Source organism: Coregonus lavaretus (assembly GCF_964263955.1).
Source record: "Coregonus lavaretus genome assembly, chromosome: 4".
Lineage (NCBI taxonomy): Eukaryota > Metazoa > Chordata > Actinopteri > Salmoniformes > Salmonidae > Coregonus > Coregonus lavaretus.
In genome coordinates, this window is record NC_139991.1 from 35,207,748 (window position 1) to 35,226,630 (window position 18,883).

Here is an 18,883-nt window from a genome sequence, read left to right on the forward strand (position 1 = left end):
TGATCAAATACTTATGTCATGCAATAAAATGCAAATGAATTACTTAAAAATCATACAATGTGATTTTCTGGATTTTTGTTTTAGATTCTGTCTCTCACAGTTGAAGTGTACCTATGATAAAAATTACAGACCTCTACATGCTTTGTAAGTAGGAAAACCTGCAAAATCGGCAGTGTATCAAATACTTGTTCTCCCCACTGTATAATGACACACAGGGAGGGAATCTTACCTGTCCTTGAACTTGAGCAGGGGTCTGGAGGACAGGGCAGCCCCAGTGGGCTGGGCAGGCACAGAGAAGGCAAAGCTGCTCTTGGGGGCCTTCAGACAAAACCACAGAAGAGACAGTATTAGTACAGCCTTCATATTAACACCCATTTCTCATTATTTATTTCAGACAACCTTCATACAAGCAATTAATGATAAATAAATACTGCGCTTCTTTCCTTTGATAATCATTTAAACATTTCTGACACACCTGCTGTAGCAACCCTCAGATGTGTGATTTAATTTCACATAACATACATATTGACTCAAATGTCTTAACCTTGCCAGTCTTGGAGTGCTCTGTGTGTCGTTTCCCAGTGTTCTTCTTGTGTTTGACAGGGGTGGAGGCCTCCCTGTCCCTGCTTTTGGCTGCTGAGGCAGCGCTGGGCTCTGGGGCCTCCACTGCATGCCGCTTGCGGCCCCCCGGCTCTTTCCCAGGGTCCTGCAGAGGGACAGGAGCCCCCTTCTTAGACCGCTTCCTCTCCTTCTCCTCTCCAGGGTTCTTGGGTGTCCTGTGAGAGAAAAGGCCAGATGGCATATTAGATCAGAATGTGACAGAGAGGAAGATACTGTGAAGGGGGACTTTCCACCCTGATGGGAGAACGCCCAGGCAGCAGGGTGTCGGCGAGTCCTTAAAAAGTAATCAATTCTGATTTAAAGTCTTCAGTTTTCAAAGGTGTAAAAACATTTGACGGAATGACTACACTGTTTCCGTTATATTATGCCGCTGCTTAATTGTTGACACCATGGCAAAAAAAAAAAGAGTAGAACAAGGTAGCCTATACAATTTGATAGACAACACTAACTAGAGCTGGGATGATAAACCAAAAATTACCAACACCTACATTGTCCTCTTACCAACGCAATTTTGCTTATGTCAGTATTTTTATCAGGCTACACAACAGTCCTGCAGATTGTTTGGTTCTAAAACCATTCTTTGGTGAACAGTAATGTTCATTAAAATTAACCTGCTTCCTGCAATAAAAGTATCTGCCCTGTCCCTGTTCCGCTTTTGGCTCCCACTCCCACTTCCCACTTTGCACACAGAGTAAAGAGAGAGATGCATTCTGGTAAGTGCAAGCATACTGACAATTGAGCAACATTTCAAAATGCAATGAAGGGATAGACAGTGTTGAAAACAACTACTGTTATTGTTGTTAAATAAAGAGAACAGTCTCAGCTTTATGTGAGTATAACAATTATTTATCAACTTTCAATACAGAGGAAATAATACCACTACAAAAGGAGTATGTACAGTGCATTCTGAAGGTATTCAGACCCCTTGACTTTTTCCACATTTTGTTACGTTAAAGCATTATTCTTAAATCGTTTAAATGAATGTTTTTCCTCCATCTACACACACCACATAATGAGAAAGCGAAAACAGGTTTTTATTCATTTACATAAGTATTCAGACCCTTTGCTATGAGACTCTAAATTTAGCTCAGGTGCATCCTGTTTCCATTGATCATCCTTGAGATGTTTCTACAACTTGATTGGAGTCCAACTGTGGCAAATTAAATTGATTGGACATGATTTGGAAAGGCACACACCTGTCTATATATAGGTCCCACAGTTGACAGTGCATGTCAGAGCAAAAACCAAGCCATGAGGTCGAACGAATTGTCCATAGAGCTCCGAGACAGGATTGTGTCGAGGAACAGATCTGGGGAAGGGTACCAAAACATTTCTGCAGCATTGAAGGTCCCCAAGAACACAGAGGCCGCCATCATTCTAAAATGGAGGAAGTTTGGAACCACCAAGACTCTTCCTAGAGCTGGCCGCCCGACCAAACTGAGCAATCGGGGGATAAGGGCCTTGGACAGGGAGGTGACCAAGAATCCGATGGTGACTCTGACAGAGCTCCAGAGTTCCTTCCAGAAGGACAACCATCTCTGCAGCACTGCACCAATCAGCCCTTTATGGTAGGGTGGCCAGACGGAAGCCACTCCTCAGTAAAAGGCCTATGACAGCCCACTTGGAGTTCGCCAAAAGGCACCTAAAGGACTCTCAGACCATGAGAAACAAGATTCTCTGATCTGATGAAACTAAGATTGAACTCTTTGGCCTGAATGCCAAGTGTCACGTCTGGAGGAAACCTGGCACCATCCCTACGGTGAAGCATGGTGGTGGTGGTAGCATCATGCTGTGGGGATGTTTTACAGCGGCAGGGACTGGGAGACTAGTCAGGATCGAGGGAAAGATGAACGGAGCAAAGTACAGAGAGATCTTTGATGAAAACCTGCTCCAGAGCGCTCAGGACCTCAGACTGGGGCGAACGTTCACTTTCCAACAGGACAACGACCCTAAGCACACAGCCAAGACAACGCAGGAGTGGCTTTGGGACAAGTCTCTGAATGTCATTGAGTGGCCCAACCAGAGCTCAGACTTTAACCCGATCTAATATCTCTGGAGAGACCTGAAAATAGCTGTGCAGAGACGCTCCCCATCCAACCTGACAGAGCTTGAGAGGATCTGCAGAGAAGAATGGGAGAAACTCCCCAAATACAGGTGTGCCAAGCTTGTAGCATTATATCCAAAAAGACTCAAGGCTTTAATCGCTGCCAAAGGTGCTTCAACAAAGTACTGAGTAAAGGGTCTGAATACTTAAATGTGATAGTTTATTTTAGTAAATTTCTAAAAACCTGTTTTTGCCTTGTAATTATGGGGTATTTTGTGTAGATTGATGAGGGGGAAAAAACTATTTAATCCATTTTGGAATAAGGCTGTAACGTAACAAAATGTGAAAAGTCAAGGGGTCTGAATACTTTCCCAATGCACTGTAATTGAGATGATGCGCCAGTGGAACAGAATGGAGAGGAGCATGCCATTTGCGGTGAATACGTAGCGTATATAGGCAGTGGAAAGTTTTTGTAGGACATTACATTTAATGTTGGATCAATTGCATGGCTATCTAGCAACAATATCATATACAGAGTTAGCATACCCTTAGCATATTTGCAGTGCCTTCAGAAAGTATTCATACCCCTTGACTTATTCCACATTTTGTTTTTACAGCCTGAATTCAAAATGGATTAAATATATATTTTTCCTCACCCACCTACACAGAATACCCCATAATGACAAAGTGAAAGCATGTTTAGACATTTTAGCAAATGTATTGAAAATGAAATACAGAAATCTCATTTACATAAGTATTCACACCCCTGAGTCAATACTTTGTAGAAGCATCTTTGGCAGCGATTACAGCAGTCTTTCTGGGTAAGTCTCTAAGAGCTTCCCACACCTGGACTGTGCAACACTTGCCCATTATTATTTTCTAAATTCTTCAAGCTCTGTCAAATTGGTTGCTGATCCATTGCTAGACAACTATTTTCAGGTCTTGACATAGTTTTTACTTAAATCTACTTGAAAATCTAACTTGGCCACTCAGGAACATTCACTGTCTTCTTGGTAAGCAAGGTTGTAGGTTATTGTCCTGCTGAAAGGTGAATTCATCTCCCAGTGTCTGGTGGAAAGCAGACAACCAGGTTTGTCTAGGATTTTGCCTGTGCTTAACTCAATTCCATTTCTTTTTTATCCTGAAGAATTCCCCAGTCCTTAATGATTACAAGAATACCCATAGCAGGATGCAGCCACCACTATGCTTGGAAACATAGAGAGTGGTACTCAGTAATGTGTTGTATTGGATTTGCCCCAAACATAACACTTTGTATTCAGGACAAAAAGCTAATTGCTTTTCAACTTTTTTTTTGCAGTATTTTTATTCTGTACAGACTTCCTTCTTTCCCTCTGTCAATTAGGTTAGTATTGTGGAGTAACTCCAATGTTGATTAATCCTCAGTTTTCTCCTACCACAGCCATTAAACTAACTATTTTAAAGTCACCATTGGCCTCATGGTGAAATCCCTGAGTGGTTTCCTTCCTCTCTGGCAGCTGATTTAGGAAGGACGCCTGTATCTTTGTAGTGACTGGGTGTATTGATACACCATCCAAAGTGTAATTAATAACTTAACCATGCTCAAAGGGATATTCAACGTTTGCTTATTTTATTTTTACGCATCTATTTTTACCAGTATTTGCAAATTAATGTGGTTGAATGTGTTTGAAATTCACTGCTCGACTGAGGGACCTTACAGATAATTGTATGTGTGGGGTACAGAGATGAGGTAGTCATTCAAAAATCATGTTAAACACTATTATTGAGTCCAAAACTATTGAGTCCATGCAACTTATTATGTGACTTGTTAAGCACATTTTTACTCCTGAACTTATTTAGGTTTGCCATAACAAAGGGGTTGAATACTTATTGACTCGAGACAAACATTTTTTTATTCATTCATTTGTAAAAAATATAAATAATTCTGGGGACATTATGGGGTATTGTGTGTAGGCCAGTGACCAAAACAATTATCACATTTAATCTATTATAAATTCAGGCTGTAACACAACAAAATGTGGAAAAAGTCAAGGGGGAGTGAATACTTTTTGAAGGCACTATAGCTATGTGTTTTGAGTTCACTATGTGTTTTGAGTTCCCACTTCCTCAGGTGGTAAATTAAATTGCATATAGCCTAGGCCAATATGCAAAAAAAACATGCAGGATATCTGATTATTCTGGATCCTATTCCGACATTTTGCACATCAAAATATCCATCATGCATTCCCTGAACATGTTAGATGAAATAGCTTACTTGGCACTGGAAAAGTCTGGTCTAGAGCCCTCCCGCTTAGACGGCTTGCTTCGATGTATAGCCATTTGATACCTGATTCACTGAATGAGGGAATTATTATTTTATTTTTTCTCCCCAATTTCGATCTCGTCTCATGGTGCAACACCCCAACGGGCTCGGCAGGCGAAGGTCGAATCATTAGTCCTCCAAAACATGACCCGCCAAACTATTACAGACTACAAAGGGAAGCACAGCCGCGAGCTTCCCAGTGACACAAGCGTACCAGACGAGCTAAACCACTTCTATGCTCGCTTCGAGGCAAGCAACACTGAACCATGCATGAGAGCACCAGCTGTTCCGGATGACTATGTGATCACGCTCTCCGTAGCCGATGTGAGTAAGACATTTAAGCAGGTCAACATTCACAAGGCCGCAGGGCCAGACGGATTACCGGGACGTGTACTCCGAGCATGTGCTGACCAACTGGCAAGTGTCTTCACTGACATTTTCAACATGTCCCTGACTGAGTCTGTAATACCAACATGTTTCAAGCAGACCACCATAGTCCCCGTGCCCAAGGACACTAAGATAACCTGCCTAAATGACTACCGACCCGTAGCACTGACATCTGTAGCCATGAAGTGCTTTTAAAGGCTGGTCATGGCTCACATCAACACCATTATCCCAGAAACCCTAGACCCACTCCAATTTGCATACCGCCCCAACAGATCCACAGATGATGCAATCTCTATTGCACTCCACACTGCCCTTTCCCACCTGGACAAGAGGAACACCTACGTGAGAATGCTATTCATTGACTACAGCTCATCATTCAACACCATAGTGCCCTCAAAGCTCATCACTAAGCTAAGGATCCTTGGACTAAACACCTCCCTCTGCAACTGGATCCTGGACTTCCTGACGGTCCGCCCCCAGGTGGTAAGGGTAGGTAACAACACATCTGCCACACTGATCCTCAACATGGGGGCCCCTCAGGGGTGCGTGCTCAGTTCCCTCCTGTACTCCCTGTTCACCCATGACTGCATGGCCAGGCACGACTCCAACACCATCATTAAGTTTGCCGACGACACAACAGTGGTAGGCCTGATCACCGACAACGATGAGACAGCCTATAGGGAGGAGGTCAGAGACCTGGCCGTGTGGTGCCAGGATAAAAACCTCTCCCTCAACGTGACCAAGACAAAGGAGATGATTGTGGACTACAGAAAAAAAAAAGAGGACTGAGCACGCCCCCATTCTCATCGACGGGGCTGTAGTGGAACAGGTTGAGAGCTTCAAGTTCCTTGGTGTCCACATCACCAACGAACTATCATGGTCCAAACACACCAAGACAGTCGTGAAGAGGGCACTACAAAGCCTATTCCCCCTCAGGAGACTGAAAAGATTTGGCATGGGTCCTCAGATCCTCAAAAAATTCTACATCTGCACCATCGAGAGCATCCTGACTGGTTGCATCACCGCCTGGTATGGCAACTGCTTGGCCTCCGACCGCAAGGCACTACAGAGGGTAGTGCGTACAACCCAGTACATCACTGGGGCCAAGCTTCCTGCCATCCAGGACCTCTATACCAGGCGGTGTCAGAGGAAGGCCCTCAAAATTGTCAAAGACTCCAGCCACCCTAGTCATAGACTGTTCTCTCTGCTACCGCACGGCAAGCGGTACCGGAGTGCCAAGTCTAGGTCCAAAAGACATCTCAACAGCTTCTACCCCCAAGCCATAAGACTCCTGAACAGCTAATCATGGCTACCCGGACTATTTGCACTGCCCCCCCACTCCATCTTTTTACGCTGCTGCTACTCTGTTAATTATTTATGCATAGTCACTTTAACTCTACCCACATGTACATATTACTTCAACTACCTCAACTAGCCGGTGCCCCCGCACATTGACTCTGAACCGGTACCCCCCTGTATATATAGCCTCCCTACTGTTATTTTATTTTACTTACAGTGAAACGCTTTACTTCTCAACCCTTTTTTGTTGTTTTATTTTACTTTTTTTATAAAAAATAAATGCACTGTGGGTTAAGGGCTGTAAGTAAGCGTTTCACTGTAATGTCTGCACCTGTTGTATTCGGCGCATGTGGCCAATAAAATTTGATTTGATACCACGCTTCTTAACACCCGCCCACTTAACCCGGAAGCCAGCCGCACCAATGTGTCGGAGGAAACACTGTTCAACTGACGACCGAGGTCAGCCTGCAGGCGCCCGGCCCGCCACAAGGAATCGCTAGAGCGCAACGAGCCAAGTAACCCCCCTCCCCCCCCCCCCCCACCCCCCCCCACCCGGCCAAACCCTACCCTAACCTGGATGACTCTGGGCCAATTGTGCGCCACCCTATGGGACTCCCGATCACGGACGGTTGTGATACAGCCTGGGATCGAACCCGGTTCTGTAGACGCCTCTAGCACTGCGATGCAGTGCCATAGACCGCTGCGCCACTCGGGAGGCCCATAAGGCATTATTTTATTCGACTTTTTGGTTGTAGGTTAATGTTTGAGCAAAATACCTCCAGGAGAGCTAATGGGTGTGTAGACTTATTCCAGCCCCACTCACCAGATTCTACAAATCAACTGCTCAACAGGAACTTGTTAAGCTGACTGATAAGGCCAAAATATCTTATTTTTCACAGTATGAGACAATATTTTATGTTCTTGAATAATAAAAGTTATAAATGTACAAAATGAATAGAGTGTGACCCTAGGGTGGCAACACATACTAAGTGATTTAAATGGGTCTTTCTCCATTCTGATTGTTTTATACTGTTCAATTCAACCAAAAACAATTTTCATACATTTCTGCATTTCCTGCACTCATTTGAGATCATTTCCACACTGAACAACATGGGCAAACAACCAGGCCTTATTTTTAACCAAATCTTGCAATTGCAATTTGACTTGCGATTTAGAGCAAAACACTTGGGTGAATTGTTGGAAACATGGAAATAGAATGATTATTCTAATTCTATAGTTAGAATATAAGTGGGCACTTTGAATACTGTTTGATATGACAACGAATGAAAATGCCAGGGAGGAGTTATTGTGGCAGGGTAGGAACCAAAGTGTTGATAAGTGTTTCCTAGGGACCCTATAATCTTTGACTACATTGAATGTTCTCTTAGCTGCTTTGCGTATTCCTATTTGATTTAGAATATACTGTTGCACAAACAACATGCTGATTTAGGTCTACACCAACACTGGTATTATCAGACTGTATAGCTAGTTATGTTTGCTCTCAGTACATTTATTAGCTATCTAGCTAGCCAGCTAACTAGCGATTAGCAACACGATTTAGGCCCAACTTGCTAAGAAAAGACAAACTAGCTGTTTGCGGTTGTAAGAAACATAAACTAATAGTGCAATTATAGAACACTAGTGGATTGATATTAAGAACCAAAGTGAAAACAGCATCGTTGTCATCAACATTGTTGCATGTGCTGCATTGACCATGTAGACTGAACGAAAGTGTCTCGTGATCAAGCAACAACAAATGCGCTCCTTCAGTGACAGAGGGCGGGGCTAGGTCTGTGTGGAAAGCGGCATGGAGAGCGAGTGAGCAGAGAGAGATGACTAAAGTAGCGGAGTAAACTATAAAAATTGACATTGCACACAACGCATCACATTTAACAAACCAAACATTCAAATACCGTTATAGGAGGTAAAGTAAAAACCCAAACCGGTCTGTGCATCAATACAGGTATATTGTTAAATACGGTATACCGCCCAGCCCTACTCAGCTGTGCTTGAGCAGTGCTGAATCAAAAGCCTGCACACCCAGTGGCCTAGCTCTCCAGATGGAGTTGACAACGTGTTTTATAAAGCAACAGTGTTGTATATTTGACTTTGAGGCATTTCTTTCACAGTGGTATCGTTATGGTATTGAGTATCATTTTAGCTGGTATTGGTATATAATCCAAAATTATGTTTGTGATGTAGTTAATGATTTCCTCATTGGGTAGCCTAAACAAATGCAGATGGGCAACCCCACGCTTCAGCCATCTATAGCCTAGCCACTATGCTACTACATCAGTTAGGCTACAGGAGAATGCTCATTGCTAAAATAGCACACCTGCCTGATAATATGAGCCATGTAGGCTATAGCCTTTGGTGAAAGAGCCAGCCCTAAAAATGCAACCTTTTGCCAACATGGGCTCATTTCTGGAGGGGAATTAAGATTAGCAGGTGTGTGGTGCACGCAGACCTCAAAATTGATATTACATTGCATTCCATCAAAATCAGTCTGTTTAAGTTAGAGCTATCAGCTTTTTGCATGGGCTCCGTCTCAATCTACCGCATTCGCCAACGGTGGCCTTCCACATCTGCGGTGGAAGGTGGCCTGAGCTACACCTTTGCCAGACCATGAAACATCCTGAAAATTGGTCTTCTCACGGAAACGGCTGAACAGTTTGGGCTACACACTAATATGACCCCTCTATGGAAAGGTGAGTCTCTCACAAACGCATACATGTTTTGCTCTAGGATGCCCACAAGCCTCACAAGACTTGCCTGAAGGCAGCCTGGTACCAGTTAAAAAAAGTTCTGGAACTACAGTATTTTAGTGCCTAAAAAAAGGGGTTAAATGTGTCCCAAAAAAATTGTTTCCTTATCTATCTTTTATCGCTCAGATATAGGACAGACACTTCAAAACAAAGTTCCTTTAGATACATTTTTTTTACTATGGGCTAATAGCAGTGAGGCCAAATGTATTATTGCATTTTTTTTGACCTAAAGCGGTCCTAAAATTCCAAATCAAATAGCTAAATGATCCTTGGTATTGCCATCTTAAAACAATTCCATATGTTAGCTTAGTAGAACCTAGAGGGTTAAAAAGTCTTAACTTCAACCTCATGGAACCTGCAAATACCCTGAGTCAGACACCCAGTCTGATACCCTGCCTGGTCTCTAGGGTGACATTTGGCCAATGGAGAGGTTAAGGTGTTAGGAAAATCACCAAACATTTTGTTTGATGCATCTAATATATTTGTAATGTTATTAGGTATACCAGAAGAATGATATACCAGAAGTATAATAATAATATGCCATTTAGCAGACGCTTTTATCCAAAGCGACTTACAGTCATACGTGCATACATTTTTGTGTATGTAGTTTGCAGTAGTTCAATACTGTAGCACTTTGGGGCAGAGAAGCTATGGATGGATATGCTGCAGAGCTTTGAAGACACTAGTTAGGAGGAGAAGAGAACTGAGGGGTGTAGTGTAACTCACGCAGATTTGCAGGAACCAGGACATGAAGACGAGGGTTTGCCATCTTTTTCCAGTTTTGGCTTCTTCCTTGGCAGGGCTTTCACATCCTTCTCAGCCTGAAACCCCCCAAAAATTATAGTAATAAAAACGATACTGGCGACAGGCTTGCTCTTCTTACACTTTAAAAAAAGAAATCAAGGATCTATAGCCAAAGCACTTGTTACTTCTCTATGTTCACCCTCTCAAGCAGGGTCTATAGCACTACTACTTTCACTATCTAACATTAGTCAACCATACAGGTTGGCAGCCCTCTCAGGGGCAGTGACGCACAGCCTAGATAAGAGCATTGTGAAGGAGGCCAGGCTGCCCTGTACACCTCAACAGCAGACAGCCAAAGAAAACATGGACCAGACATACAGTGAGGGAAAAAAGGATTTGATCCCCTGCTGATTTTGTACGTTTGCCCACTGACAAAGAAATGATCAGTCTATAATTTTAATGGTAGGTTTATTTGAACAGTGAGAGACAGAAGAACAACAAAAAAATCCAGAAAAACGCAAATTGATTTGCATTTTAATGAGGGAAATAAGTATTTGACCCCCTCTCAAATCAGAAAGATTTCTGGCTCCCTGGTGTCTTTTATACAGGTAACGAGCTGAGATTAGGAGCACACTCTTAAAGGGAGTGCTCCTAATCTCAGTTTGTTACCTGTATAAAAGACACCTGTCCACAGAAGCAATCAATCAATCATATTCCAAACTCTCCACCATGGCCAAGACAAAAGAGCTCTCCAAGGATGTCAGGGACGAGATTGTAGACCTACACAAGGCTGGAATGGGCTACAAGACCATCGGCAAGCAGCTTGGTGAGAAGGTGACAACAGTTGGTGCGATTATTCGCAAATGGAAGAAACCCAAAAGAACTGTCAATCTCCCTCGGCCTGGGGCTCCATGCAAGATCTCACCTCGTGGAGTTGCAATGATCATGAGAATGGTGAGGAATCAGCCCAGAACTACACGGGAGGATCTTGTCAATGATCTCAAGGCAGCTGGGAGCATAGTCACCAAGAAAACAATTGGTAACACACTACGCCGTGAAGGACTGAAATCCTGCAGCGCCCGCAAGGTCCCCCAGCTCAAGAAAGCATATATACAGGCCCGTCTGAAGTTTGCCAATGAACATCTGAATGATTCAGAGGAGAACTGGGTGAAAGTGTTGTGGTCAGATGAGACCAAAATCGAGCTCTTTGGCATCAACTCAACTCGCCGTGTTTGGAGGAGGAGGAATGCTGCCTATGACCCCAAGAACATAATCCACACCGTCAAACATGGAGGTGGAAAGATTATGCTTTGGGGGTGTTTTTCTGCTAAGGGGACAGGACAACTTCACCGCATCAAAGGGCCGATGGACGGGGCCATGTACCGTCAAATCTTGGGTGAGAACCTCTTTCCCTCAGCCAGGGCATTGAAAATGGGTCGTGGATGGGTATTCCAGCATGACAATGACCCAAAACACACGGCCAAGGCAACAAAGGAGTGGCTCAAGAAGAAGCACATTAAGGTCCTGGAATGGCCTAGCCAGTCTCCAGACCTTAATCCCATAGAGAATCTGTAGAGGGAACTGAAGGTTCGAGTTGCCAAACATCAGGCTCGAAACCTTAATGACTTGGAGAAGATCTGCAAAGAGGAGTGGGACAAAATCCCTCCTGAGATGTGTGCAAACCTGGTGGCCAACTACAAGAAACGTCTGACCTCTGTGATTGCCAACAATGGTTTTGCCACCAAGTACTAAGTCATGTTTTGCAGAGGGGTCAAATACTTATTTCCCTCATTAAAATGCAAATCAATTTATAACATTTTTGACATGCGTTTTCCTGGATTATTTTGTTGTTATTCTGTCTCTCACTGTTCAAATAAACCTACCATTAAAATTATAGACTGATCATGTCTTTGTCAGTGGGCAAACGTACAAAATCAGCAGGGGATCAAATACTTTTTTCCCTCACTGTATACTGTATAAATTATTTGCAGGCCATTTTAACATTACAGCTGTGTCACTGTTTAGCAGATTATGCAAAACAGTATGTTTGATTCAATGTGGGAACTAAAATGCTTTAAATACACTGAATAAACTATGCAACATAAAGTAAGCATGTTGCACCTGTTGTGCTTGAAGTACTGTGTGGTTGGTAGTGTGTGTGTGTGTGTAACTATGACCAAGACAGGCAGGTAACCTTCACCATTAGTGAATCACCATGTTTTGGCTGCTAATGTTGACATAGCAACAGTCCCTAGTTACCGGAGAGTAGGCCTGAGCCAATCCAATTTGGAACTAAGCCATAGACCTGTATCTCAATGTAATCGTTACGTGATGTAACAGGAAGGTGACATTGTGTACGGGACATTGTGTCTGCTGGTAAGATAGCAAATGCAGCACCAACGTGTTTTAAAGTACAATAGCACTGTTGATACACCTATACATGGCTAGGAGTTGGACAAGGTGAGGAGTGGGACATAATATTCCTGCATAGAAGAGCTGCTGAACCCAAACCAGCTTATAAAAACAAAACAACAACCTGCTAATATCAGCAACAGTATGCATCCTATTTCACAAAACACACAAAAACTCTCACCGTTCTCTTTTTGCAGACTTTGGTAGGGATGGGGGAAGCAGGGTCAGTGACTCCCTTCTCTGGGGCTGTGTTGGGTCTCTTCCTGCTGGATGGGTCCTGGCCCCCTTGAGAAATCCTGGAGCCCTGGGGAGGGACCCTGGACAGCAGATTGAGCTCTATCTTCACCAGCAGGGCCCGTGGAGGGCCCTGGGGGTCCCTGGAAGCTTTGGCTGAGGACTCCCGCTTGGCCTGGTGTGCTGCAGCTGGAGAGCGGCTCCTGGGCTTTTTCTGGCCCTTCTGAGGGGCCGGGAGGATCTCTTTCCTGACACTGACGTTGGTCTCAACCACCCGGGCAGGGCTGGGACTGGGAGACCTCTCCCTCTTACAGTCCAGCACCAGATTCACCTTGGGACCACTGCCTCCAGACTCTGGTTGTTTAGTCTTCCCCTTCTCAGAAGAGTTGCGCTTGGCAGGCTTCTTGCTGTCCGTTTTGGCGCTGCCACTCTTGCTGCTGTGCCCAGTTTTCGTTTTGACCTTTGGCCTGACTGTGAACGAGGGGTCTTGGTCGCGGGGGGCCACCTCCATACTCTCCACCCGCAACCCAGCCTGGGAGTCCTCAGGGCGGGGAGCCTTGACTGGTCTGGAGGGGTGTTTGTTCCCCACAGTCTTTCTCTGGCTGCTGCTGCTGTCCCCAACATGTGAGGCGGCCGGGGACTTGTGGCGGACATGCTGGTTGCAGGTAACGCAATCACTGCCTGGAGGTTTGGCTTCACTATCGCTGAACTCTGGGCATTGTGGTGGTGTGTGGGATTTGTTGTCCCTGGGAGGAATGGCCTCCTCCTCCTCTGCGTCATGGCTCTGCTGCTGTTTAGGTAGAGGGCTTTGGACAGCGTCACTCTGGCTCTCTGTGCTGGGGTTCTGCTGGCTCACTCTGATCCAGTTATTCAGCTGCCAGTTAGTCACCACGGGGCCCTCAGCCTGGACAGACAATATATGAATAATGTAAAGAAATGTATAGGGCCCGGTATAAACATTAAGCCTAGTCTTGGACTCTAAAGCAATTTGAATGAAGATTCTGTGTACGGGGAAACTGGCCCATGAACGTATGATCAAATCAAAGACAAAGCAAGTTATTTGAGTGTTCCAAGTGTATGACTAAGCAGTGTGCTGTGTGTTTATACCTTGGGTACAGATGGGCTGCTGCTCCTAAGGGGTTGTGGGGCCTCCTCTGTCCCGCTCTCACTGCTCTCACTGTCTGACTCTGACCCTGAGCTGCTCTCTGAGTCACTGGAGCTGGCTGACTCCACCCCACTGGAATGTGTTGCTACAACCGTACTGACGGACCAGAGAGACACAGAGCAGGGTTACAACCAGAGAATGCAGAGACAGAAAGGTGTTAGAGAGCAGTTCAGTTCATTTATCTGGCCTTTTACAGGAATGTGTGAGAAAGCAACACAGAGAAAGGTGTAAAAGTAGTAACAATTAATGAACTGCATAATAATACTGGTGTGTAAATGGTTTAGATGGAGAGTAGTTCTCTATCACAATAAAACATCCCCCTCCCTGTCACATCACTATAATCCCTCAGAGGTAAGGCCTCTTTACACAAAAGCACACACACACACAAAATGGTGAGGCCTCAGCGGAATCCCTTCCAAGCTAAACACAGCAGCCTCCTGGATCGCCGAGCTCCTTTCTCCTGCTGTAACACTCCACCAGATGTGCTCTCAGAGCCCCACACTCACTGCAGGGCAGGAGGAACTGTTACTATCATGGCTTGTACAAATCTACTACGCTAGCAAATAGGCCTAGCTGTTCTGTAATCCTGATAATATCGGTGGTGTGAATACATTACAAAAGAGAGAGGGTCGCACATTACATGAACTAGGGCTAGGCCTTGCTACGTGTCTTTCAAACAAGGATATGAGTTTGGGTGTGTGTCTGACTCTTTATTTCTTAGCTTTCCATTTGTCCAAAATAAGTTTTATATTGATGTTCTACTGTACACTGAAAGGGCCTTGTTAACACTAGAACTGCCATCAGCAAAACGGCCACTGACGTAAAATATGATTACTACCTTAACGGGCCAAGACAAAATGCACTGTAGGACATTGGTACCAAGCTAGGCGCTAATGTGTCTCTCTCCTCATTGAATGAATGACATAAATGGATGAATGGGCGATAGAAACTGAAATTGTGCACGTTAATTCACAATTTATTTTGAATTAACTGAATGATAAGGAGGGCAAAGAGAGTGATTTAATTTAGAACAATAGTGTAACGACGAAGAATTGTTTTTGTTGTGGTGCGGTCTAATTATTTTATTACGAAAGGCTGGAAATGGTATGTAATATCCCCTTGGTGAGATTCCAATCAGACAATACAGGATCCAATACAATCAATAAATTACTTGTTTTCATAACTTTTCAATTATATATTTACACAAATATTTCTTTACGCAATTAATTCTTTACATATGTGTTATGCACCATTTATCAAGCATTGGCGCTCATGTAAAAGGAAAATAATTTGACTGCCTGCCTTGCGGACTGGTTTCATTCCCTTTTCCACTGAACAAAAATATAAACGCAACAGGGGCGTGGATCAGATAACCAGTCAGTATCTGGTGTGACCACCATTTGCCTCATGCAGCGCGACACATCTCCTTCGCATAGAGTTGATCAGGCTGTTGAATGTGGCCTGTGGAATGTTGTCCCACTCCTATTCAATGGCTGTGCGAAGTTGATGGATATTGGCGGGAACTGGAACACGCCGTCGTACACGTCGATCCAGAGCATCCCAAACATGCTCAATGGGTGACATGTCTGGTGAGTATACAGGCCATGGAAGAACTGGGACATTTTCAGCTTACAGGAAAAGTGTACAGATCCTTGCGACATGGGGCTGTGCATTATCTTTTTGAAACATGAGGTGATGGCGGTGGATGAATGGCACGACAATGGGCCATTCTCGTCACGGTATCTGTGCATTTAAATTGCCATAGATAAAATGCAATTGTGTTGGTTGTCCGTAGCTTATGCCTACCCATACCATAACCCCACCATGGGGCACTCTGTTCACAACGCTGACATCAGCAAACCGCTCACCTACACAACGCCATACACGCTTTCTGCCATCTGCCCGGCACAGTTGAAACTGGGATTCATCCGTGACGAGCACACTTCTCCAGCGTGCCAGTGGCAATCGAGGTGAGCATTTGCCCACTGAAGTCGGTTACGACGCTAAACTGCAGGCAGGTCAAGACCATGGTGTGGACGACAAGCATGCAGATGAGCTTCCATGAGACGGTTTCTGACAGTTTGTGCAGAAATTATTCTGTTGGAAAACCCACAATTTCAGCAGCTGTCCAGGTGGCTGGTCTCAGATGATTCCGCAGGTGAAGAAGCCGGATGTGGAGGTCCTGGGCTGACGTGGTTACACGTGGTCTGCGGTTGTGAGGCCAGTTCGACGTACAGCTTACGGCTTATGGTAGAGAAATGACCATTCAATTCTCTGGCAACAGCTCTGGTGGACATTCCTGCAGTCAGCATGCCAATTGAACGCTCCCTCAAAACTTGAGACATTGGTGGCATTGTGTTGTGACAAAACTGCACATTTTAGAGTGGCCTTTTATTGTCCCAAGCACAAAGTGCAATTCTGTAATGCTCATGCTTCTTGATATGCAACACCTGTCAGGTGGATGGATTATCTTGGCAAAGGAGAAATGCTCACTAACAAGAATGTAAACCAATTTGTGCACAACATTTGTGAGAAATAAGCCTTTTGTGCATATGGAAAATGGCTGGGATCTTTTATTTCAGCTACGATAAATAGGTAGGTTTTTAGATAGAAAACTGTGAAACTGTGCTGTGTTATGACACAGTCTGCCGGTGACTGTGTAATATGAGAGAAAGCGACACGAGACTTGTCTGTGGCACGCATGTGAAGAACACACCCACACACGTGAGTAGACTCCTGCTATGTGTCCCTGCTGCTGCAACCTCTCTCTGTAATCTGATAGCAGGGTGATATATCTGAAGAGTCTATGACATAATCTAATACACGGCCTGCACTGTTCTGGACTCACTGCATAACGAACAAACACACACACACACACACACACACACACACACACACACACAATACCTCCTCCCCCTGGATGTTCTCTCAGGCCACAGAGGATCACACTGCAACCTTTTCAACCCCAATGAGAGACGAGGGCACACTGTGGCCCCACTTTGGGGAAATTAGTACACATTGGGGACATGACAGAGGGTGAAAGTATACTCACGATGAGCTCTGTTGACAGATGATTGTGGAGGAAGGGGCTGGTGGAGGTGATCCATAGTGTTCTGGGAAGAGATAAAATAACACCAAACATCATTACTAAAAGACAGATGATTGGATACACCCCCTTACCAATATTCACTCTAAGCTGCTCACACTCGGGACTGACCTGCAGAAGAAATATCAGCCTGCGCACGAGATTGGAAAGTTGACTTGAGAGTTTTCCCCCTTAATTAACTCTGTCAATGATTCCCTTTACTGTGGGAATTGAGATCGAATCAACGTATTATTAGCCACTTCCAAAGCAACATACCGAAACAAACTAACTATGCAAGAGATTTTGTTGTAGGCAGAACGCATCGGAGTAGGATTCTATTGCATTGACATGCACGACTCAGCTGGTATTCTACACAAACCAGTGTGGCATAACCATTCAGTTGCAGTAGGCCTATATGCAAATAGACCATTGCCATACATGGATCTGTGCCATTCACTTTGAACTGCATGAGCGGTCGTGTGTAGATGCACTTGTTTTGATATCAAAGTGAGAGCTGCATGTAGCCACGTTTGCACATTTGTTCATATCCTTTGCTAGTTTGCCCAGTTATAGATACACTACATGGCCAAAAGTACGTGGACACCTGCTCGTCGAACATCTAATTCCAAAGTCATGGGCATTAATATGGAGTTGGTCCCCCCTTTACTGCTATAACAGCCTCCACTCTTCTGGGAAGTCTTTCCACTAGATGTTGCAACATTGCTGTGGGGACTTGCTTCCATTCAGCCTCAAGAGCATTAGTGAGGTCGGGCACTGATGTTGGGCGATTAGGCCTGGCTCGCAGTCGGCGTTCCAATTCATCCCAAAGGTGTTCAACGGGGTTGATGTCAGGGCTCTGTGCAGGCCAGTCAAGTTCATCCACACCGATCTCGAAAAAAACATTTCTGTATGGACCTCACTTTGTGCATGGAGGCATTGTCATGCTGAAACAGGAAAAGGCCTTCCCCAAACTGTTGCCACAAAGTTGGAAGCGCAGAATCGTTAGAATGTCATTGTATGCTGTAGCGTTAAGATTTCCCTTCACTGGAACTAAGGGGCATTGCCCGAACCATGAAAAACCATTATTCCTCCTCCACCTAACTATGCATTGGGGCAGGTAGCGTTCTCCTGGCATCCACCAAACCCAGATTAGTCCGTCAGACTGCCAGATGAAGCGTGCTCCTGAGTCCAACGGCGGCGAGCTTTACACCACTCCAGCCGATGATTGGCATTGCACATGGTGATCTTAGGCTTGTGTGCGACTGCTCGGCCATGGAAACCAATTTTATGACGCTCTCGACAAACAGTTCTTATGCTGACGTTGCTTCCAGAGGCAGTTTGGAACTCGGTTGTGAGTGTTGCAACCGAGGACAGATGATTTTTACGCACAACAGCACTCTGCTGTCCCATTCTGTGAGCTTGTGTGGTGTGGCCTACCACTTCGCGGCTGAGCCGTTGTTGCTCCTAGACGTTTCCACTTCACAATAACAGCACTTACAGTTGACTGGGGCAGCTCTAGCAGGGCAGAAATTTGAAGAACTAACTTGTTGGCAAGGTGGCATCCTATGACGGTGCCACGTTGAAAGTCATTGAGCTCTTCAGTACGGGCAATCCTACTGCCAATGTTTGTCTATGGAGATTGCATGGCTGTGTGCTCGATTTTATACACCTGTCAGCAACGGGTGTGGCTGAAATAGACAAATCCACTAATTTGAAGGGGTGTCCACATACTTTTTTCAGTGTTCACAGTAAACGTGCGCTGGAAGTTGCACAGAATTTGGCGCACAGCAGACCTGAAATTCTGTTCAGTGCTGAAAATTTTTTG

At 44.7% G+C, this 18,883-nt stretch overlaps 1 protein-coding gene across 2 annotated transcripts in view; it reads right to left on the reverse strand.

The window, feature by feature from the left end:
- LOC311128359 (AF4/FMR2 family member 1-like) overlaps positions 1-18,883 on the reverse strand; it is a 73,937-nt gene that overhangs the window by 16,481 nt on the left and 38,573 nt on the right. For both annotated transcript variants that reach the window (XM_084160472.1, XM_084160471.1), the window contains exons 7-12: positions 17,026-17,086; positions 13,916-14,069; positions 12,756-13,712; positions 10,145-10,239; positions 545-776; positions 230-318 (exon numbers count right to left, since the gene is read on the reverse strand). In XM_084160472.1, the coding sequence (XP_084016598.1) occupies positions 230-318; positions 545-776; positions 10,145-10,239; positions 12,756-13,712; positions 13,916-14,069; positions 17,026-17,086 (1,588 nt within the window). The remainder of the gene's footprint in view (positions 1-229; positions 319-544; positions 777-10,144; positions 10,240-12,755; positions 13,713-13,915; positions 14,070-17,025; positions 17,087-18,883) is intronic.